Source organism: Cherax quadricarinatus, chromosome 18 (assembly GCF_038502225.1).
Source record: "Cherax quadricarinatus isolate ZL_2023a chromosome 18, ASM3850222v1, whole genome shotgun sequence".
Lineage (NCBI taxonomy): Eukaryota > Metazoa > Arthropoda > Malacostraca > Decapoda > Parastacidae > Cherax > Cherax quadricarinatus.
The window spans coordinates 10999427-11024286 of NC_091309.1; the positions used below are offsets into that span (position 1 = coordinate 10999427).

General features: G+C 35.8%; 1 protein-coding gene and 1 long non-coding RNA gene across 9 annotated transcripts in view; one reads left to right on the plus strand and one right to left on the minus strand.

Annotated features, from left to right (window-relative positions):
* fus (epithelial splicing regulatory protein fusilli) overlaps positions 1–23022 on the plus strand; it is a 302666-nt gene extending 279644 nt beyond the window's left edge. For 4 of the 8 annotated variants that reach the window (XM_053777566.2, XM_053777567.2, XM_053777565.2 and 1 more), the window contains 2 exons: positions 577–810; positions 984–3408. In XM_053777566.2, coding sequence (XP_053633541.1) covers positions 577–810; positions 984–1913 — 1164 coding nt within the window. In that variant the 3' untranslated portion in view covers positions 1914–3408. Of the gene's footprint in view, positions 1–576; positions 811–983; positions 3409–4813; positions 5071–9191; positions 9232–17042 lie in introns of those variants that run through there. The other 4 variants (XM_053777572.2, XM_053777570.2, XM_053777569.2 and 1 more) reach the window with 3 other exon arrangements.
* LOC138852863 (uncharacterized) overlaps positions 17058–24860 on the minus strand; it is a 38683-nt gene continuing 30880 nt past the window's right edge. The window contains exon 3 of the long non-coding RNA XR_011392138.1: positions 17058–17181. This is a non-coding gene — a long non-coding RNA (uncharacterized lncRNA). The remainder of the gene's footprint in view (positions 17182–24860) is intronic.

Below are 24860 nucleotides of genomic sequence, written 5' to 3' on the forward strand. Positions count from 1 at the left end.
TCAATACAGATTAACCAATTATTATATACCACAACACTAATAAATGAAATGTAAAATAATGATAAAGAGTTCCCTGGCAAGAATATCAAATAGACCTGTCATGTGTACTGAAATAATCTTTATAATATTTATGGCATAAGGCTTGTTGAACAATCACCCATTTGATTGTTTTAATAACAGACAATTTAACTGTTACTAAGAGGGTAGGCTGGCACAACACAGACTTTTCAACAATATTAGTGAAGTGAGGAGAGAGAGCGAGCCAAGGGACATCGATGCTCAAGATAAAAGTGAGCCATAATTATTTGCCCTTTATTGTGTCTAGCTGCTGGTTTCTTGGTGTTTGGTCAATTATTTTTGCTGTTGTTCTCTCTAACTTCTGTCGGGTATGTCGCAGCAGTTTGTGAAATCATGGTCTACTTCTGTTATATACTTGTTTGTTATTTATTAAATTTTTATTGTACATATTTTGTACTTATCCATTTATTATATTCCATGTATTATGTACTAATTTGTAAGCATCCATTGTTGTAAATACTTCTTTGGTAAGGTACTGATGTCAGTGTTATTTTACAGGTGCTAAATCGTTCCATGGATCCTCGGACTTACGAGCAACAGCAGCCTCTTATTGCGCAACTTCCTCAAGTGCCACTCTTACCTCAACAAATTATTACTTCTGGAACCCGGAAAGATTGTATACGCCTTAGAGGGCTACCGTTCGAGGCCCAAGTGGAGCATATCCTTGAATTCTTAGGAGAACTTGCGAAGAGCATTGTTTATCAAGGAGTCCATATGGTATACAATGCACATGTAAGTTAACCATGAGCTGTACAGTGTACTAGCTTGCCATTAGTAATTGATTTTAAAGGAAATTGTTTTTTCATATTTTAAAGAAACCAATATCTATACATATACAATTTTGATCAAAATTTGCAAGTTTAGCTTTGAAATGAAGCATGAATTACTGTTATTATTTTTGACAGGGTCAGCCAAGTGGGGAAGCATTCATTCAGATGGATAGTGAACACTCTGCATTTCTTGCTGCCCAGCAGAGGCATCATCGTTACATGATCTTTGGAAAAAAGCAGCGTTATATAGAAGTTTTTCAATGTTCAGGGGAAGATATGAATATGGTGCTGACTGGCGGTCTCCCAGCCCAGCGACCCGTCGTGTCCCCGGGTATGTTTCTGTGGGACAGTACCGGCACTACCCTACCAGGGGGGCTACATCATCCTCCAGGGTTACCACATCCTGGTGCTCCTCGTCCTCCAATGCCCCCCTTCCCTGGACTAGCTCATCCCTTTCCCCCACCTCCCCATGGTCACATACTCTCAGGCATTCCTCCAAGTCCCCTCAAACAACCAGATACTCCACTACTACTGCCCCCACCCATGGGTCCCCCACCACCCAGGCCAGCCCTTGCCCTCCCACCTCCAATGGAATTGCCCCATACCTCTCAAGCTCCCCCTACCCTTCTCACTCAGATGAAGCCTACTATGTCTGCAATGCCTCCAGCCTTGCTAGGACACTATGGAGACATGCCAGTTGTATCACAAATAGGCACGGCAACCAATCCTATTTTTTTCTTTACCACTCCAAGGACCTCGCTTGCTGGTGGGCTTCACCCGCAGGTGACTTTTGTGCCTGTGTCATCTGCTCAAGGTAGAGATAATCAAGGTGGACACAATGTCCAGAAACCCCCAGTAGGACCTCCCCTTCTCCCAATGCCTTATGCTGCAGCGACTGCCATTGCAGGAGCTAGACTACCAGCCACACAAAAGCGTAGCTTTGAACAGGCATTCCCTGGGGACACAAGTACTGCTGGCATGGGGGCCTTAAAGCGGGCCCCTCTTGTAAACCCATCCCTCTTACATACCATATATCCTCCACCCCCAATGTTTCCTACCATGTAATACTCAGTTTCATTGCTGCATAACACACACTTGTACATAGTGGTTGACAAGAGGGATACAGAGCACACTGTAATGGGTCAAAGCAGGTGGTATTTGTGATATATTGGTAGGTTTTGGCAACTGTCAATCTGTAGTATCAGTAGTTGTCATGCCACTTACCAAGGTGTTCACTGCATCCTGCCCATTCCCATAACTTGTGATGATTGTGTGTGCGTGATTGAACGCATGGGTGTGTGTGTGGTGCAGCAGCCTCTTTGTGTGTGCAATCATCTGCTGTTATTCTGGTGTGCTGCACCTGGTTTGTTGGAGATATTACCACTGCTGGCCAACACTGTGCGACTGTTGTGTGTATCTCCTGTGGGAGGTGGACAATCCTTGTTTTTTTAGCCTTTGTTGGATGGATGTTAGACCATAGGTCAAATGTGTTGACCTTGAGTAAGGCATCTAATTATGTATCATAAGTTTTAAATTAATTTTTTTAATAAAATTAGCTCTAGTATAATTGAAGAACTTTCAGTGATGATGATGTGATTTTGAGACGTGCTCAATTAGAAGTCATACTCAAATTTCCGAAGTAGTTGTCCATATCTAAGATCTATCCAGCGTTCAGTATGTGGATGTGTAAGTATAAGAGTGTGAAGGTTTTGAGTTGGCTGTTGTGTACACGGCTGCATATATTCCATCCAGGTAGGCACCTCATCTATGCTGGTCTATTTCTTGCTCATCTAGACAGAGCACCAATGTAGAGGTAGTTATTTTAGTTTTAAGTTAAACATTTAATATACTAGACTGCATATAGATTAGGACATCAGCAGCCGTGTACACCAAAGCGGACGGTTGGCTGGCAGTGTGGTGGTGGTGGTGGTGTGGTGGTAGATAAATCCACCACAGTGGGAATATGTGCAGTGAGCCCTACTGTGGGTTCTGGTAGGACTTTTGGTGCTGACGACAAGACTTCACAAGTAGTCAATTGAATTTATTTGTTAATGACCTGAACCTGGAAATATTTTTTCTATGCTTACAGTTATCCTAAATCACTTTAAAATGCATAATACTGGAAAGCAAAAAAAAAAAAAATAGTATAAAAATTTGATGTAATGTGGTATCTCGGGCATGTGGAGTCTTGCAGTCATGTGCCCTCTGGCTGGGTTGTTGAGGGGCCAGATGCGAGGGGCAATATGGTCCTCTAACACTTCTGTAATACATTCCACTAAGTGTGATATCTGCACTATTGTTATTTTGTGTGTACATTCAGTAGTTTTTCTCTATTGTTATAGCTTCATATTTAGTTCAGTTATTGAACATTTTCAAGGCTTATATGACTTTTTTTTTTATTTCATTTGAATCTGGTATGTACCAGAATAAGTACATTTAAGATGTGATATCTGACTAAAAGTCAGCCCAGAAAATGTTCCAGATGATAATTTGACTTACCTGGACTTTGGTGTGTACGCCAATATTACTCTGCTAAGACCAATAAAGTCTGTTAAGATATTCCCAGTGGTTTTCTGGTTCCGGTATATGGGTCACCTCTCATCTTCTATGTCAAACAAAGCCACTCTCTCATAAGAGGCTCGTGGGCCTGGCAGATTAAGGTAACAAGGTAGGCAAGAGCTTTACATCTTTTGTGGTTGCAGGCTGCATTCTGGTGTTGTAGTGGTGTTATGTAGCTGTGTAGTAATGGTGATGGGTAGTGCAGGTGGTGGGATAATGGTGGTGGGATATGGTGTATGGTGGTGGCTTTGGTGATGGTGCTTGTGGTAGATGTAATTATGGGTATTTGTGCATGTCTATAAATGTGGTTGAATGGTGGTTCATGTGGTTTGGTGGCGGTACGGGTTGCATGTGGTATTACGGTGATGGTTGTAGTAGTTTGAAACTGCAGTATTATAAAGGCAAGCAGTGTGTACCATTTATCATTAAGCACAATTTGGAATAATCTCCAACAACTTACGTAAATATGATGAGAAAGATATTTGTTATCACTGCCAGCCTTTAAATAGATGGTGTCAGTCTGTCTTTCCCATTTTGATTATACGTATGAGTATGTTTATTGTATGTTTGAAAATGGCTAAAATTAAATTTAGTTTCAAGTCAAGCTGAAAGATTTCCATATCAATCATTACTCATTTATTTAATCATTCTCAGTTCATATCTGATACATGTGTATGTATATGTTTGTGTGTATTATATAATTTATATATATAAAATTTATATATAAATATAAATGTATATATATATATATATATATATATATATATATATATATATATATATATATATATATATATATATATATATATATATATATATATATATATATATATATATATATATATATATATATATATATATATATATATATATATATATATATATATATATATATTATATATATATATATAATATATATATATATATATATATATATATTATATATATATATATATATATATTATATATATATATATATATATATATATATATATATATATATATATATATGCACAGTGTATATATTTGTATTTTTTCCATTTTTACCTCATGCAAATTTTTTATTTTCCTTGGTGACTATAAACTCTCTTAAATGTGAAATTAAAGTCTGAGAAAGTGACATTTACTGCTTTGTGTTTTACTTAAGTGTGTAAGACAGAGGAGAGTGCATGTGATGACCATAGTACTATCCTGCAGTCTGACACTGTTAGTCTTGACATTTCCAGTGTAACTAATGCATGTCATGCAAGTGGTTTTGTCAATATTTAATCTCTGTTATTTGAAATTTTATGTTGATGAAATCCACTTTAGCATGCATGTGGCATTTATGTTACATATGACTAAAACCAATGGTGTCAGATATGCAGTTACTTAGTGACATGGTGATGAGTGTCAATATTTTCCAGGACCCTCCTTGATCCCCTACCCCCCTACAGGAGGCACTGTGATTGCACCTCCCTTTGGTGCATTTCCACTGGGGCCTGCTCCTCCAGTGTTGAATGCTGTTGGTGCTGTAACTCCCCGTCTGCCAACGTATCCAGGAGTGGCATATCCAACTATGTTCTACTGGCCATATCCTTCACCACCCGTATCTCCGAGTTCTCCATATTATGGTTCTCCCCCACACCTTGCTACACCTGCTACACCCCCACATCACACCATAGTGAGTATTTCTGTCTGTCTGTCACCTGTAATCAGTACATCTAAACAAAAAGTTCTCATAAGTAATAGTGATTTCTTTCACTAGTGGATTTTTTGTGAAAAAATAATGATCTTTGGTGCATCCATTTCTTGGTTACAGGTATTCCATGCTCAAATTTGTATTTGATGCAGCATTCTCATATCCCACATGAGAATTAAATTCAATGTCTTGATCTCGTATATCCAATCTGATTTTAAGCTACCCAAGGTTATATTCAACACTCCTACCCTGATTCTTCACTTTACTGCACTTCCTATTTATAGATAAGACATATTTAGTGACTTGAAAAAGCTGAAACGTTGTCAAAAAAAGGATCACATTATATTGCATCTGGGTTTTTCTGTTGTCTGTATCTTCAAGATAGTAAATAGAAACTCATCTGTCTTCAAGATAGGAAGTAGTAGATCACCTTCAAGATAGGAAGTAGAGCATCTCCTGTCTTAAAGGTATAAAGTAGAAGTGCCATAGAAAACTACCATCTGGCCATCTCAACTTTGCATATTATCAATATCTCTTGAGAGAATTTTTTTAGGGAAACAACCATTGGCCTTCTTTGAATGCAAATTCTAATCAAAATATGGTTGTATAGAGTGAAAAACTCTTGCCTAACACACAGGCTTTTCTTGAAATAGTTGCCAACTATGTTGACCAGTTTCTTTAGTTGATGTGCTGTACATGGACCTTTCAGAGATGTACAAGGTGCCACACAATAGATGGCTCTGGTAAATCCTAGATCATAAAATTACTGATAAAGTTCTGGAATGCATAAAACAGTGCCTTGACAACAAGAAACACTAATTATAAATGGAATAGAATTAAATGATTTATTATGAGTGGAGTGCCACAAGTATCCATACTAGTCAGGGCCATTTAATATACAGCTGTACTATATACCTTCACTGTAAAGTGGTGAAAGAGAAACACTTCTCAAACACTATATAAAAAAGGTTAGGTTCCAGGCAACTGCAGTACGGTGAAACTCCCTGTAAAGTGAAACATAGCCTTTTTTTCACTTTCATATACATAGTCTGATAGATAACATGTTTACACTATCATATTAAGTGAGCAATAGAGCTAGACCTAAAAATGCATATACAGCACGCACATTGTTTCTTTCTTTCTTTCAACACACCAGCCGTATCCCACCGAGGCGAGGTGGCCCAAAAGGAAAAATGAAAGTTTCTCCTTTTACGTTTAGTAATATATACAGGAGAAAGGGTTACTAGCCTCTTGCTCCCGGCATTTTAGTCGCCTCTTATGACACGCATGGCTTACAGAGGAAGAATTCTGTTCCACTTCCCCATGGAGATAAGAGGAAATAAACAAGAACTAGAAAGAAAATAGAAGAAAACCCAGAGGGGTATATATGTATATATATGCTTGTACATGCTTGTCTATCAGCCTACTACCTAGAATACATTGTTTTCCTTAAAATATTTTTGTCCTTAGCTTATAATGAGGGGTGAATAGATTTATTGTGGGAAGTCTGAATAAATGAAGAATGGGTATACGTATTTGAAAACCATTTAATTAGTGAAGCGCTGTAAAGTGGGGTCTGTCTGCATTGGAATTTATGATGACTTGCATAAATTTTACGAGTGGTCAATATATAGGAAAATGCCATTTATTACAGGTCAGCTGTAGATAAACAGTTTAGTTAACCTAAGATAATTTAATGACAGTCTATACAATAAGGAATAAACTCACATTTTACCACCTTGGTGAAGAATGTTGCAGTAATGCTTGTTAATTGCTGAGGTGTTTCTGCATATTCCCAGACTACTACAGTTCAATTTTCAACTTTATAACCTTTTCCGGCAAAAATGGGAGAACTTTGCTTAGTTATAAGCTCCTTATTCATCCCAGGATGACTAGCAATTGAAGCCAGCATTTAAATAACAATCACCTACATGTATAGTATAAGCAAAATTTCCAAAGGAAGTATGAGACAATAAATTTTGCTGTTCAATTGTTAATACTGGGATGAAGAATGTCTTCGATGTTTGAAATTAAAGATTAAACATCGAGCAGTGTAATTAACAATTAAACACTGAGCACTGTATTAAAAATCCATTTATTTTTTTAAGTCTTATGCATATTACATTTGGCTAAATAGCAGACATGTTAAACAAGGAAATGTAGTAAGAAAAAGTACAGTACCATCAGCAGGAATCAAGGAGTACCTTGACTCCCTTCAGTGGTACAGTACTATAGTCTGGCTATATTCCCTGCAGCACCAGCTGTTAGTAGGCTACAGTTTTTGCTTTACCTCTGCCTTTCCTTTAAACAAAAAGAAATTTACTCCGTATTCTTAATTTTTTCCATTTTTTTTATTTTCTACCTTTTTCCTCTTCTCTCTATTGGCAATTATCCTTCACTATTCACAGGAGGTCCAAGAAATGCATTAATACTGAAACCCCAAATAAGGTTGTGCACCAAGGCAAAAGACGGCGTGGACTAGCAAAACAGAATGTTGCAAATAACGAGAGACATTTATACTCTAATATGTGGTCGTGAACCTTTAGGTCCGTTCTTCTACACTCATACATCTGAATTTTTGTGAATGTTTGGTCTTGATTAATGTGAATAATGAATCCCCTGAAATGGTCGCATTATTCAATGTCACACCATTTGAATTATATGTAATTTTTGAGGACGGTTTGAGGAGTTTGAGGAAAAGACTAGCATTAATTAATTTTGCACTAAATTGAAATTTGCACTTTTCAAACTCTCACTAACTGAGACCTGGAATATATACATCTTACGATCAATTTCCTACTTTATGGCATTTCATATGAATGAGGAACAAAAAATACTGAAAAATGTTATATAAGAGAAATATACGTTGGTTAAATGAGGGATAGTAGAATGTGTATTACATTGGGTGAATAGGGCAATTAGCGTGAAATTTGGCAAAATCCTAGGAGTACATTGTTTGTGGGAATAATTAGCGACTGACTGTTACTTCTGCATGTTAGTTCATTAGTAGTATTGGCATTGTGTTTAATATTTGAAGGTTATTAGTCAGACTTAAAGTGGGGGGAAATGCAGTATAAGTATAATAAATGCTCCCATAAACTGGAGTTTGAAACACACAAAGTTGTACAGTGGACCCCACATAACGATATTATTTCAATCCAGAAGTCTGTTTGGGTGCCGTTATAGACTGAATTTGTTCCCATAAGAGATATTGTGAAGTAGATTAGTCCGTTTCAGACCCCCAAAAATACACCTACAAAAGCATTTACAAAAATACACTTACATAATTGGTCGCGTTGGGAGCTGATCGTTATGCGGGGGTCCACTGTATTTGTAATCTGTATGACACTATACTAGGTAGTAGGTGGGTAGACAGCAACCGCCAGGGGAGGTATTACCATCCTGCCAAGTGAGTGTAAAACGAAAGCCTGTAATTGTTGTACATGATGGTAGGATTGCTGGTGTCCATTTTCCTGTCTCATGAACATGCAAGATTTCAGGTACGTCTTGCTAATTCTACTTACACTTAGGTCACACTACACATACATGTGCAAGCACATATATACACACCCCTCTGGGTTTTCTTCTATTTTCTTTCTAGTTCTTATTCTTGTTTATTTCCTCTTATCTCCATGGGGAAGTGGAACAGAATTCTTCCTCTGTAAGCCATGCGTGTTGTAAGAGGCGACTAAAATACCGGGATCAAGGGGCTAGTAACCTCTTCTCCTGTATATATTACTAAATGTAAAAGGAGAAACTTTCGTTTTTCCTTTTGGGCCACCCCACCTCGGTGGGATACGGCCGGTGTGTTGAAAGAAAGAAAGATAACACTATATATCAGATTCACAAATGCAAAACTAGGTTCCATTGCTAGCAAAGCACCTCAAAGGCTATATGATCAACATCTATGTCACAGTAAATTACCAACTTGTAGCTTGATTAAATTTCTGTATATGGTGCTAGATGTTCTATTCATTAACAGGCTGACCAGTTAAACTGCTGTGCATTATAACAGTGAAACTTTAAATTAATCTTTGCCAGATTCATAAAATCTACATTGCAGTTGGATCTCTTTGGACAAATATGTACAATTTTGATTTCAGGTGATGAGGTTGTCACCCTACGCAGCAGGAAACAGTAGTAGTATGTACAGATTTTGTAATGCTAAAAGTCACTCTTAGTGACACATGACCAATATGCTGTTATTTTATGCAAAGCCAGTCTCCTTAGTATTCTGCTCCTTGCACTTGATACTCTGGCCCATGTATGTGTATACAATGCTGTATATCAAATATGTTGTTCCTCAGTAATCACTTTGCGTGTTTGAAAAAATTCTTTTCAACTGTATTTGCCTTGACTTCTTGCTCATACCATATGGTGCTTTGCTCAGGATGGCTCATGCATAACTTGCAGACAGCTTGGTCACTGTTCATCTCCCATCCATGTACCTCTCACTTGCTCAGAACAAACAGCCTCAGTTGTCCATACATTATACTTTGTGCTCACTGATATTCCTCACAACTCTCACCTAAATACTGCATACTTTATCCTCCACTATTGCATCTATTTTTTATATACAGTAAAATCTCAACAGTTTTTGACCCCTTCAGTTGTTCCTAATAATTCATTCATATCTGAAAATTACTAAAACCTAAGCTAATAAAATAGTCTTACATAAATACAGTGTATATACTCGGTTACACCACTGGTGCAGTATTCTTATGAGGGCCCGTAAGCTAGAAGAGAATAAAAAGGGTTTCAGGGAAAATCTTCAGTTTTCTCCTTGAAGCTGTTTGAGTATTTTCTTATACCACCCAGTTTGTATTTATTTATTTATTAGTATACATACACATACATACATATATATACTATACATACATGCACATTGACCAGTATAAAAAGTATTTATATAGGCATATATGCATACAAAGTATAGTTTTATCCAACTTTGGGACTTTTCCGACACCTAATTTTCTACCAGGTATCCCTGGAGTTCATGATTTAGTCACCAAAGGAGCTTAAACTGCAGTGATGTTTAGTCTCTTGTTTATTACTACATTCCCCTTGCTGTTGATCTGTATGCATTAAAATGACTTTAATTACTTTCCCTTGCTGTCATTATTGATAATACATTGGAAAATTATGTTAGCAAATAACCCAAAGACTATGATGCGTGCAACTCTTAATGCTGAGAAGATAATTGGAATTGTAGGTAGCCTCCCCTACCTTAGAACAAATCTTATTACCTCCTATTCCCCAGGTTCTACATGTCAAATAAGTTTAGTGCTTCACCATGAATATACTAGTCAGTCAGTCAGATTTATTTCAGTATGATACAATGTTTGTACAGAGATTGGTGACATTTAGCTGTGTATGCAGAAAGCCCATGGTTATGCAGAGAATTTCGTGCAAGCTTAAATTACAATATAATATATAATTCTTTGAAAACACAGATATGCAGTGAAAGCCTAAACTTGGCCAGATACTTCAGTAAATGTTTGTGGACCATTATCGAGTTAGAAAATGAAAGACAGAAACTGTTTGAAGTGAAAAGAGGTTAAGAGATAGCATAGGTCAGGCCAAGTTAACAAGTGCATTGAAGATGAGAGCCTTTTTAATTACTGGAAAAGGCAAGAATCTATAGAAACACAGCCAGGGATAAGATTCATATTAGCAATAGACTTTTAGCCTTCTCTGCAATTTTCAAATTGCATTTTTGCATTTCCCATTAAGTAGTCATTTCTGCCCATCCTGTAATGTTTATTTCCCTCCCTAATGTGAACATTTTTTCTGTGCTTTCTTGTTTGCTTTTCCTCCATACATTACTCTCTCATGTCTTCCTCTTTTTTGGTATGTAATGTCTTCTGGTTATGACTGTTAATTCCAATTTTGATGGGTTCTCTCCTTATTGTTGTTGAGGGTACTACAGGCCTACCATATGAATATGAAACAGTTTAATGGCTTACAACAGAGGGACCCAGATTCAATCCTGGGTTTATATTCATTTCCTTAAGATACACATTACTAGTTTCCAGGGAAGAATTGACCATCTCAAGAATATTGTTCTAGCTAGGTGAGTTGGTGATGTTGCTGCATCTCGGCTCAATGTATTTCACATATATTATGTTAGTGGATATGCCAGCTGGAAATATATTAATACTTAGCACTCCATAAATGTAAGGATTGGCAATAGAATTTGTCTCCACATTAATGTGGATTAGGGAAGAACATCATGTACGTGTTGATCATTGATCCACCCCTGTGTCCCACTTCAAGCCGCTCTCTCACAAGTTGTCATGGAAAGATAAAGTGGTGTGGCCTTGCTGATGAAGGTATTTCCATCTTAAATATGGAGTGCTTGTATTTATTTAGGAACACTGGTTTGGTGTTTGTTTTAATCCTCCATGGATATTCTGGGCATGTATGAATGTGTTCATAGCCTGTGATTCATACAGTGTTATAAACAGTATTGTATATGTAAGATGCCTCAGATTAGAGGAGCAATACAAAGTTACCTAACTACCTAAAATAATACAGTATTTATGATTTGACTCTCCCCGTCTTTGTCAACTCCTTTCCCTAAACACCACCACTCCCTCTGTCTCTCTACCTCGGATGTGTAGCACCGAATGAACCTTATTGATCAAGCACTTTCCATGAATAGAATAATAATACTTTGTTTATTAGAGCTTCTTTAGATTTATTTACTATTGTATACCATAGTTAATTGAAATACGTATTGCTCGTCTTAGTCCTTCCTAAAAGATAAAGATAAAAGTTTATTTCTTTGTAAAGGTTACAATGTGTAATTACAGTTTTGGATGCTAAGTACAAATAAAGCCACTATCATGCTGGGGCATTTCAGGCAGACTAATCCTAATACATAGTAACTACTTAAAATTAGACATGATAGTAGTGGTTAACTGTATTACAATTTTATTTAATCTTAATACTGATGTGAGGTAGTCAAGGTGGAGGTTTATAAGAATAATACTCTTGAAGTTGCACATAATAAAAACAATATTACAAATAATGGTTCAGGCAGTAATATTTCATGGATTGGCAGAAGTTTAAAATTCTAGAGGTAACATAATATAACTAATTAGCAGTAGTTTTGGTTGATTTGGTTAGTATTGAGAGACAAGATGGTTTTTTTTTAGCAAAGTCCTAAATTTATAAGTAGTCAAGGGATCCTTTAATGGTTCTGGTAGCAAGTTCCAGATTTTCGGGCCCTCTATGTGCATGCCGTTTTTGCATAGTGTGAGACTGACACGAGGGATGTTGAAGAGTGCCTTATGCCTTGTATCGTGACTGTACATTCTGTTGTAACTGTCAAGGAGTAGTTTAAGTGGAGGGTTTATAGTGGAATTTAATGTTCTGTATATGTAGTAGGCACAATATGAGTGTATGTCTCATATATTTAGCAAGTTCAGGCTTTTGAAAAATGGTGGGGTGTGCTGTCTAGCACAGGAGCTGGTAATCATCCAGACAGCAGCTTTTTGTGGTTTATAAAGGTTTAGGGTGGTTGGCTGTGGTTGATCCCCAGGCACAGATACCATAGGTAAGGTAAGGATATATTAAAGAGTGGTATTAAGGTTCATAATATTTATAGTGTGACTCAGCTTCACTAACAAGACAGGAACAAGGGTACACTAATTTTTCCCTCTTCCTAATTTGGGTATAAAACAGTCCTTAAAGCATACTGTACCTTTGTTAAACTCTTCCAGTAGAGATTAACAATTGTGATGAATGGTTTGAAAAACCAATAAGTTGAAGATCGAGACACTTGTGCAACATATGGGAATCTTTATTCAGGAAACGTTTCGCCACACAGTGGCTTCATCAGTCCAATACAAAGTAGAAAGGCGTAAGGAGAGGAGGAGTTTGAGGTAATCAGTCCCTCAGCCTGGAGTCGATGTGTTCAGTCCATCAATCTTGTAGAATGTACAGCATAGGGCCGTAGACGTGGCTTATATACTGTAGTGAGGCAAGGTGAAGCAGGAGGAGGTAGGGTCATAGTGGTACCATCCACTAGTCGAAGTAGGTCTTCATCCAAAGGTTGGATCTTGTTACAAAGAATTCTTCAACACTTGTCGAAACTTTGGACGAAGACCTACTTCGACTAGTGGATGGTACCACTATGACCCTACCTCCTCCTGCTTCACCTCGCCTCACTACAGTACATAAGCCATGTCTACGGCCCTATGCTGTACATTCTGAACACATCGACTCCAGGCTGAGGGACTGATTACCTCAAACTCCTCCTCTCCTTACGCCTTTCTACTTTGTATTGGACTGATGAAGCCACTGTGTGGCGAAACGTTTCCTGAATAAAGATTCCCATACGTTGCATAAGTGTCTCAATCTTCAGAGATTAACAAGTTCAGTTACCATATATGGCATTGCTGATAGTAAGGTGGTGATGGTGTTTTACTTCTCAGGAAACCTGGAAGTTACTTCCGAGATGGGCTTTGTTCAAGTGATGACCTATTAAGTGGTTAAGCATCTGAATACCTACAGGGGTTAGGTTTCCACCCATTTTTCAAAACGCATAATTACCACACAGTAGTGACCTAAGAGGCAGGCTCAACATCTTAACTGACAAAAAATGTCTCAAAACAATATAGCACTTATATACAGTTTTGACAAATAATAAATAGCCAAAAATAGAAAAAAAGTTTTTTTTACTACTATTACTTGTACAAGTAATGTTTTAAGGCATTTCTTGCCAAATTTCAAATTGGGGTTCACCCTTACTGTTGACTCTCTCATATTTAGTTAAAAATGTATAAAAGTAATAATATGCCTGTTATTAATGTTATCACTACGAACAGTGAAAACGTATTCTAGAAACTAGAAATCTGTGCTTTTTGGAAAGGAAAGCTAAGTTTATGTAAATGTACACAAAAACTACTACTACAATACAGTATTAGTAAGATTATTAAAGTACAGCACATGGATGACCCATATTTAGTAATAGTTTGCTTTATTTGTCAATACGTACTGTAGTTGCACTAGGACTTTGATAATATATAATCTTTTAATATTCTTCACTCAAGTTAAAGGATTTTTGAAGTTTTACTGTATATGGCCTCGAAGAGCATCTGCCTTATTCAGTGAGCCATTCTCTTCAAAACGTATGTGCTGTCTCGGTATGCCTTGTTGTAGAACTTGTCATTACCTTTACAACTCCTCTCATGTGGAGCTTGTATTCTTGTAATTTTAAAGATGTTTCAGTACTTATTCCTGACCAGGAGGAATGCTGCTTTTCTATTTTTCAATTACTCTGCCAGTCTGCCCATATTTTTGGGCAGTCTCTTCCTTCAGTACATTATTATTATTATAATTAAAAAGAAGCGCTAAACCTACTAGGATCATACAGTGCTGCAATTCCTTCAACACAACCCTTGTTTACTTTTCTGCCTTCCTGTCTTTATTAATTTAAACTACTGTATCCAGATTTTTTGCCTTCTAGTCACCCTTTTTTTTCTTTAACCCCCACAATCTTTTTTGCCCACCTGCATGCATGTCATCAGTGTTTTTCACGTATTCATGCTTTTAACTTGTCTGTTATCTGTTGCTTAACTAACAGAATTTTGGGGCATATTCGCTGGACCCATTACGTGCCTCTCCACTCTTTTAATGCCCACCCACATTGTTGGGTATGGGGTACATAATGAAGCTATAAAGCTAACTTGCTCATACATAATAGCACAGTCACTTTGTGCTTATAGCAGTTTGAATTATTGACTTTCTTCTTATCTGTATCAGTGTATTGTAATTAATGATTGAAAATATTACCCTTTTCTGCCAGCATTGTTTCATTTACTTTTTTAATTCCCCCTTGTTTTTTCTTCTGCTTATCCTCAAATCATCTAGGTTGCATGGCGTATTATCACATATATTTTAGATTACTGCTAAAAAATTAACTTTTATAGGATTTTACCTTATTAACGCTAATATGGTAGTCGGATATCTTTTATTTTTACTTTTTATTTCTATATTTCATATCTCGGTTTTGTATTTCATAACAAAATTGTAATAAATGTTTAGAGACAGGCTTTGTACCCAGCATTACACACAATGCCTAAACTTTTGTTTAGGCATTGTGTGTTTAATGCTCTGGCTGCCAATTATTTATCTAGTTAAATTTGAAAGTCATTGTACAATAGAATAGATTTAGGATATTAAAAAAAAAAAAAAAAAAAAAAAAAAAGAGAAATAGCAATATGTACTTTTCCTTAACACCTCATACTCAAAAAAATGTTGAGCATTTATAATTGAGCCTTTATGGGATAACTCCTCCTTAATCTTTATTTTGAAGAGATGAATGGCTTTGCAGGGTAAAAGAAAGGAAGTTGGATAGTGTGCAACTCTTAACTGAAAAAGTCTTCCTTAGTAAACATCAATATTTTATTGAGGCTTAATAAGACTGCTGGAAGCACTGTCAGATTCTTGTTATAATAGGGAGCCATTTTTTGTTGGTACATCAAAACAGTCTTGCCTTTATCCATTTACTAGTGTTTGTTTCAACTGCTTCAATTTAGTTCAACATTAACATAACCTAATTAGAGTACTTAAAAATTTGCTCAAGCATATATAAAAAAGCAATGTTAGCATTAGGAGGACAGGTAGATTTCTGGCTGTAGATACTAGAGATGTAAAGATACACAGTAGTGACATTCCCTTGTTAGTAAAGTTTAAATAATGTAAGGGTCATTACAGGTAAGAATGTTTTTCTTGGTTATTTATAAAACTATTAGAAAAGACTGGAATATATTGCAGTCTGAAAGAATGCAGCCACCCACATACTCTCATGCCAAGGGCTTCCATCAAATTTTATATAGAATTTGGCCACAAAGACTGGATTGCCCACTCAGATGAAAACTTTACACACTGACAGTATGTTGCATAACTTTTCCTGTGAAAGACACACATGCAGAAAATATAATCAGATAAAACAAAATAGACCAAGAATGGAATTTTAACAAATAGAATTTTATTGTGGCAATGTTTTTCTCTCCAGAAGCTTTGACTATAATAGAATTTCTGAAATATAACTGACATTAAGGGCAACAACGAGTAATGAGTGTTACTGTAAGCGGTTAAAAGAATAAAAATGTGATATGCAAACTTATGCATCATTGTTATTAATGCTTTGCACTTGCATTTACAAAACTGGCTTAGAAAATACAGTAGTATAAAGATTTTTTTATAAATACTGCCATTATGCTTTTTTGTTAGGTTCAAGATGTATCAGTTGCAGAAGGCCATTGATGTATAAAATTACATTTGCATTGTGTGCAGTTTTGTGTAAAGCATACATAAGGAGGGGAACAGAATTTTGTCTTAGAGGCATAAGACAAATTTCTGAATGATAAAGAATAAAAAAAATCTAAAATAATTCACGAGTATAACTAGCATGGCACAGTAATGCTGTACAGCTGATATTATTGTGCCTTGATAATACTGTATTATACAAATTAAAGTGGTATGTTTTTGCACCTACCATTTTGAAGTACAAAATAATGGACATAAAATATTCTGCTGACAATACTGAAGAAAAGACATGGGTACATAACATGTCACAATAAAAGGTTGTTATTAACCTGTCTTTTCTTTGGAAAATAGGTGCTTCAGAAATGACACACTGCATTTCATGTTTAAAAATTTGAGGAATTTTATAGGCACTTAAAAAATTTAGGCAAGCTTAATTAAAGATATTCTGTTGCAGTTTTAAGAAACTGTATTAAATATTTGTATTTTTAACACTAATAAAAATGTGCATATCCTTGGCTAACTAATGCAGCAATTATGAAGCAAAATAATAAAAAAAAGCTAGTTACATTATTTTACAGTTTGAATTGATCATATGTGTATATTATCAATGAAGTTGTTACATCAGAAATTAGCATGCTCCAAAAATGTGACTTTGATTTTATTTTTTATGACAGATAGCACCAGAGTGTTTGCCCATTCAAGCAAGTGGTGACACATCGCGGCACAACGGCGAGGCAGTGGCCACTATGTGAAACGCTGGAATGTCATTCATTGAAGTTGCCCTTTGAACATTTTGCTTGAACCTCAGCATCTCTGAAATGATTCAAGATTATCATGTGTTCAGTGTGACCAAAACTATTTTAAAGGAAAAGTTACATTTGCTGTTCTTCCTGTGTGAGGAAGACTTACTGGTAATGTATCAGTTCTATAATTTACTGTATATCATTCAAGAATATAAAACAGTTTGATCCAATGACCAAAAGCATCATTAAACATTAAAAAAATAATGAATTTTATCAATTTTATTACAACTGAGGTCTTAATATAAAAGTACCGTAATGAGGTTCACCAAGACTGTTTAAGAGTGAATGACTCTACATAGAGGAGTTAAAACATGTATTAATGTATATATTTAAAAGAAATTTAATACCAAATAGAAGAGCAATTGAAAATGTGTGATGTATCGGAATACCAACCACCCCTTATGGTCCTTAATCCTCGCAGGAAATTATAATGCACAAGAATAAATAGGCCTCCATACATACTGCCAGTTATCAGAAAATCCTCTTCAGTGTTATAATTTTGCCTAATGATTTATTAATTTAGAAAGTTTATAATTGATATGAACTTTTGAAACAAATTTTTTTTTGCTTTTTCTCTAGGTTGTGTAATTCATTTTCCTTAGATTAAGGAGCTTGTTGCAAAAGCCTGATGGCTGCAACTCATGTGACAACAAGTATCACAAAGTCTTCCAGTACATTTTTTAAGTCAATTTTATGTAAACTCACCTACACAGGTGCTCATGATATGAGTTGACAGTAAATAATGTAGCATAAATGCAAATGCTATTATCCTTATAGATTTTAAGTTTTCTACCTTAATTTTTACTTCTTTGTTACTCAATGTGCATTCCAAGTGCCTTATTGAAGTTGTAGGTTATATTGAGCATTGCTTACTACAAACCGCCGTCAATATTACAGTGTAATGTTGTAGCCTCTCGCCACTGTCAATACTACAGTGTGATGCTGTAGCCCCTCAATTTTAAGATATCCTGCAACGAACCAAACTTCACTATGGTTATATTTCAATCAGTAAGAGCAAAGATATGTACAAAATGTGTGTAATCTGCTGTGTTGAGGTACAGGTAACCGTCATGGATAGCAGATGTGACTGTTTCAAGTTATCTTGGTGGTACCAAGTCCCGAGTTGACAGGTTAAATAATATAGTGAAGGTGTATTGGGAAGAAGCAGTGTTCCTGTCACAAGGGTGGGGGGAGGATTTGCCACTGATTTTGTTACTGTAAGGTTTATAACATCTTGAGCAATGAATAATTAATCAAAAAATTATCAATTTTGATATGCCTTTACTCATTATCATATGAAAAGCTTGTGAGAATTTTTTCCTCTAATTTTGTCAAGTTTGTATCTTTTGCATAGAATGTAAAGCAGGCAGACAGTCCAATTTACAACCGACTATTTCAAGTCATATAAAGTAAGTTGCAATGAAAATGGAATAGGTTATAGCTTTGCAGTTACTGATCTCTCCCGTTTTTCCAGTGGTAATGCTCGCCCACCCTTGTTGCCCAACCTGATACACTGATAACCCCACAAATCATACTGGCAGACTGTATATAGTGTTACCTGTTGGGTGCTTTCATTTTAAAGTTACCATTTTTTGTCAAGTGGCAAATACAAACGTAGTGGAAGTTCCATAGGACTATCCTTTGGCTTGCTGGGCAGAGATAAAAACTAAGTCTTGAATTCCCATTTTTCAGAAAGTATGGTAATAACTGCTCTTGCCACAATATCCACCAAGAAAGTTTTTCCGTTTCATAATTAGTGTGTTTCAACATTTTTCCTTTTATCTCTGTATTATGCAGCAGCTATCAATAGTAAAAACCAACCATTTACCCTTGTCGTAAATCAGGGTCTAATGGCTGCTAATATAGTTTATTTTCATGTACTACAGTACACTTCTAACATTTGTTATAATTTTTAGTTGTTATTTATTATTATTTTACATTTCTATTGATTATTCTGTAATTCTTCATAAGGTAGAAGTGTCTACATGTAGACAGGGTGCTCCACACAACACAGTGAAGTCCTGTTAGTAACTGTAATGTGAGTTGTTAAGTTAGTCCTTCATAACATTATGGGGACTTTAACTTGTTAAATGTTTTTTCAAATTTTGTAGTTTATTATTACAGTATAGCTATTAAGTGGCCCATACTTTCAAAGTACAGGGCTGCATTTTGCGTGCTGCAGTTTATCAGTTTCTTGTTCTTCGTACCCTAGTCGTGACAGCGTGAGTAGTGAGCCGCTATGGTGCTCAAGCCACTCTCAACCTAATGCTCAGGCAGCCACGTGCACCACATTTCTAAATACTGTATAGTATTTAACCTCTTCAAAATAGCCTATATTCTAATGCCTTCATTTATATCTGAAAGGAGGTATTAATGCCATAGCCTCAAATCTATTAGTTGCTGCATTTTATTATCGTATTCACTAAAAGTTTATTTAGATATTCATACTGGTTACATTCAAACTTGGAGACTTGCTTATGTACAAATATATCTACTTTATATTGCTGCTGCTCATTCAAAGTGTCTTGAAAAGAAACTTTATATTATATTCATTAAAGCACTCAACCCATACAGGTCATATACTGTAGTGCCTTTAGAATAGGAAGGGTGGGGGATTACACCTTGATCTGAGGAAAGGGAGGGTAACTGCAATTCCTTGGATCAAGCCTCCTCCACTAGTAGTATCAAGGTTTCCACTTAATTGGTCTTAAGAATAATTACTGTACTGAGAATGAGCAGCAGTTGTGGTACTAATACGAAATGTTTTATTAGAATTTATAAAATGAGACAGCAGTATCTTTCTGCATTTAATTTCAGGATATTATTATTAAAGATTCACCTTAGTAAATTCCTCTGGTTTGCTAGCCATAATAATGAGCAATGATTAACATTCACCAGCCATGAGCATAGGATCTAGAATTTGGGGCGAGACATTGTATTCAATATCTAGCAAGTATTGCTTCAGGTTTGACATTAGCAGGTGTGATGTTCAGTAACAAATGTTTGAGAAGGCATCTTCTTTCATCGCTTGTATATGAAGGGAGACCAAAATGTCAGTGAAAAAGAGATTAAATCTTAACATGGTGCAATTGTATCTAGTTGTTCATCTTTGAACTATCAGATTTTTCCTAGTTTTTTCCACATCGCATTATAGTACTTATTAATGTGTATTATTTGCAGAGGTACATATACGTATAATTCATGTTTTCTTTGTACTAGTATACCATGTGATTTTCATTCAGATACAGGTACCTATAACTTTTTTTATCTATTCTTATGGATAGATCTGATTAGCATTCAGTTTCATGTTTTATATTTAATTTTTAGATTTTACTGTGGTGTACGTGGCTGAAAACTATTAAGTACGCATATTACCAGTTATGAGTTTGTTAAAAAATAGTTTGTGAGAAATTGAGAAATTAAATTATTTCTTATGTTTAATAAGTCATCAGTATCCAAAGATAAAGTGTGTGTAACAAGTGAATAAGAATTTTATATGTATAATGATCGCTGGTATAATCATTGCATTATCTCGTGACCATCATCTGTGATATTTTAAAGTGTGAAGAGCCATCTTATGGAATGCCAGGGAGACAGGTGCTCTGTAGTTGATTATTAATTTGTGGCTAAAGTTCACCATGATTTTGGGAGAATTACTGGTTTGTCTTGGGCATCTTTCAGGGTGTAAAGGGATATCCTGGCTCGTCCTCGACAGAAGGCAGGTGGAAGCTAATAAATTCTTGATGTAAAATATATTTAACATTGAGAGCATGGTTGTATACGCTATTCAGTGCAGTACTGCAGTGTGCAAAATGTCATTGCTGTATTGTGCTGGAATATGTTATTGAATCATAACTTGCTATTTTTATGGTGCTCATGTAACAGGCATTACTATATAAAATCAGTCACAATAAATCTTGAGATCTCTCTGGAAGAGGCATTACAAAATGTTTGTGCCACTTTGAAAATCTGTCGTTGGGGAGCCATGCAAGGGGTCTTTCTTTCTGTAGATAATTTTCCATCGGGCTCATTGGACGGTACTTCTGGTTATTGGTAAATCAATCATTGATTGCTCTGTATCTCACCTTGGGTCCCACTCTGTCACTCCAGTCTGTAATACTTTTTTTTTTGTTTTTGGAAGGTGGTTAAGGCAGTTATGGCTTTGGTTCTTTGCGGCTTTGGGTACACCAAACTAGGGTATGTGTTATTTTCCCAGTTTTTTTTTTTTTTTTTTTTTTTTTTTTTTTTTTATTTTTTTTTTTTTTTTTTTTTTTTTTTTATTTTGCTGTTGCTTCTCCCTTTGTTGGTAGTTTGTAAATTAAAAGAAATTTGAAGTGGCCATCAGTTACCTTGAGTGGCAATACAGATATTTATGGTATCAGTAAAAGTTTGTGAAAAAGTTACTTCAGTTTTCTTTTAAGTAGTGCTAATAATTTCAGCATTCCAATATAATCCTTTACCTGATTTCCATGGCTTTTTACACTAGCGATAACTTAGTTTTTAAGGTCATTTCATTTTTTTTATACTCCATACTTCATGTGCACATTCCATTAGTGTGATAGGAAATTTGTCTCCAGTTCCATTTTCTGCCCGTGTGTATATATGATGGAGATATCTTAGTTATGTCTGCTCAAAAAGTTGGTTGAGATATTCTGTCCTGTCTTTCAGAGCTTTATAAATAATGTTGATGTAATGAAAAATATTAAAAGGTTGCAAGATACTAGCATAGGCACAGATTGTCTCTAACTGACTCACTCAAGATTTTTTTTTTTCTGTTTCTATGAATATTTAGCTTTTAATGTAGATTTTATAAAGACTACATTTTATTTAATTAAGCTGTGTTGTATGAAGTGGTTGGTATAAGAACAGCCTAGTTGATCTTTCTCCCTGTATAGTCCATGTTGCATTTTTAAAGGCCAGCCCCACACACCCTAGGCTGGATAATGCCAAATAGTTGTCATTCATTGTGGCACTAGAAATACCCTATTATTTAAGCGTTGGCCTTTAATGTATGACCAATTATCATATTCAGTGATATTAATAAAATAGGCAATAACTGTCATTCAGTGATGCCCACCACTACTGGTGGTGTGTAGAGCTAGCAGTGACCACCAGTAGTGATGGTATTTCATGCTAACAGTGCCCACCTAGAAATCACAAATAGTATGAAGTAGCTGCTGCTAAAGATTTCTGAATATGTGGAGCAGAATTTATTATAATCATAACTAAGCACTAAACCCACAAGGGTCATACAGTGTTGTAGCAGAATTTATAAGACTTCCTCACTAGGCCATTCTTTTTTTTTTTTTGATGGGATTTTTATATCCAAGTGCAATACACAGATTATTTATCCTGTATTTCTAGTGAGTAATTTGTTGCAATATGAGAGTATGTATACTGCAGTGCACTTAATGGTGCTCAGAATGTTTAATTTTTTGTAGCATTTAGTTTAACATGAACTATATATATATATATATTATTGTGACCTAGTATTAATTAAGGATATTTCTCAGACTCGCCTAGAGTGAAACAGACATTTTATTTAAAACATTTATTCATAGGTCTTGACATGATGGCATACACTGTATAGTTAGGAGCATTATCAAAATGCATCCTTAACCACTCTCAGTAGGCCTCGATGAGTCCACACTAAATACAAATGTGAGGTGAGATTTCTGATATTCATTATAGAGCTAGATATAATTTTCTGAACTGCAAATATACAGTATGCAAAAATCAGCATAAATAATTCAGTAAACTCCATAATAGTATCTATGTGCAAATAGAGATTAGTGACCATAGCAGCTTTGCATGTATTTATGTAAAATTAATAAAGTAATCCATGCAATAATGGATTTTTATTAGCCTAAAAAGTACGTTAAGAATAATATTCTTCATTATTATTATTATTATAATCAAGGGGGAAGCGCTAAACCCGGAGGATTATACAGCGCCTGGGGGGGGATGTGGAAGGCATTCAGGCTTAATTCGGGGAACTGGAGCACAGATCCAATTCCCTAAATCAAGAGCCCCTCACCAACATCAAGGAACCTTCCTTGAGGGGATAATATTCTTCAGGGAAGAGGAAGTCTTGATAGTGGTGAACTCTTGAGCAAAGGAATTGGAATCTAACTGAATTACCAACTTGCATAATCCCTGTACAGGCTTGTTTTTAAAGGGGGTTCTTGATCTGAGGAATGGATCTTTTCTTCCCTGCTCTTAATCTTGTTTGCAAAATCCTGCCAGAAGAAAAAAAAAAGATCACTATTGTCTATATTCCAAAGTAGATTCCATTGGTGGTGCAGTGGTGGCTGGGTCACTCCTGATGGAAACTGGACCTTAGGAAAGTTAGGTGACCCTCTGATGAAACACTGGATGGCCATCAAGCAGGCCTCTGATGATCAAAGTATTACTGGAGGTTGACTGCAGACAATGACTGGCAACCAATAATAATATATCTTTATTTCTACAAGTATACATGTACAAGGTATACAGGCCTAGCTGACATTTATTTATTTAGAAATTTAGCATACATACAGAGGTACAAAAAAATACAGGTAAGAGCAGCATGCCAAAGCCACTTATATGCATAGCATTACGGGCTGGCTTACAATTAACTTAAGATTAACTAAGCAATGATGAAATCAGTGATAAGACATTATTGTAAACAGATAACTATAAAATACAAATGAGTATTACAAAGACAGGTCATATGGTTGCATGCATTGCTGTTCATTCAGTAGAATGGAGTATTCTGTTAGGTAGTGTATTTAAAAAAAATAACAAAGTTAGGTTTAACATTTGTGTGATATAATTGTGAGTAACATTTAGGATATACAATTTATATGGTTCAGTTATTCAGTATTTATTTGGTTTTGAGTGAGTGAACTTTGAGAAGAGACTTGAATTTATAAACAGGTAGTGTTTCTTTTATATTTACAGGTAATGAATTCCAGATTTTAGGGCCTTTTATGTGCATTGAGTTTTTGCATAGCGTGAGATGGACACGAGGAACATCAAAGAGTGATCTGTGCCTTGTGTTATGGTCATGTGTTCTGTTGAGGTTGGCAAGGAGATGTTTGAGGGGAGGGTTAATATCAGAGTTAAGTGTTCTATGTATGTAATAAGTGCAATAATAAGTATGGATGTTTTGTATGGTGAGTAGGTTGAGTGTTTTGAATATTGGTGGAGTGTGCTGCCTGTATTGAGAATTTATCATTCTAACTGCAGCCTTTTGTTGGGTAATTAGTGGTCTGAGATGGTTAGTTGTTGTTGAGCCCCATGCACAAATTCCATAGGTAAGATAGGGGTAAATAAGAGTGATAGAGGGCCAGGAGGGCTGACTGTGGAACACAGTACCGTATCTTCGATAGTATGCCTACAGTCTTGGAAATTTTCTTAGAAATTTGTTGTATATGTGTATGAAATTTGAGTCTATTATCGAGGTGGATTCCTAAGAATTTTCCCTCTGTTAGCTTTGCGATAGGTGATCCGTTTATCGTTATGTTAAGAGGTACATCTGTAGCTCTGCTACCAAACTGAATGAAGTAGGTTTTGTCAATGTTTAGTGTAAGTTTGTTAGTCCTCATCCAGGTAGATATTTTCTGTAATTCGGTGTTTACAGTATTGGCTAGCGTGACTGGGCTCGGGTGAGAGAAGACGTATGTAGTGTCATCTGCAAAAAGTGTG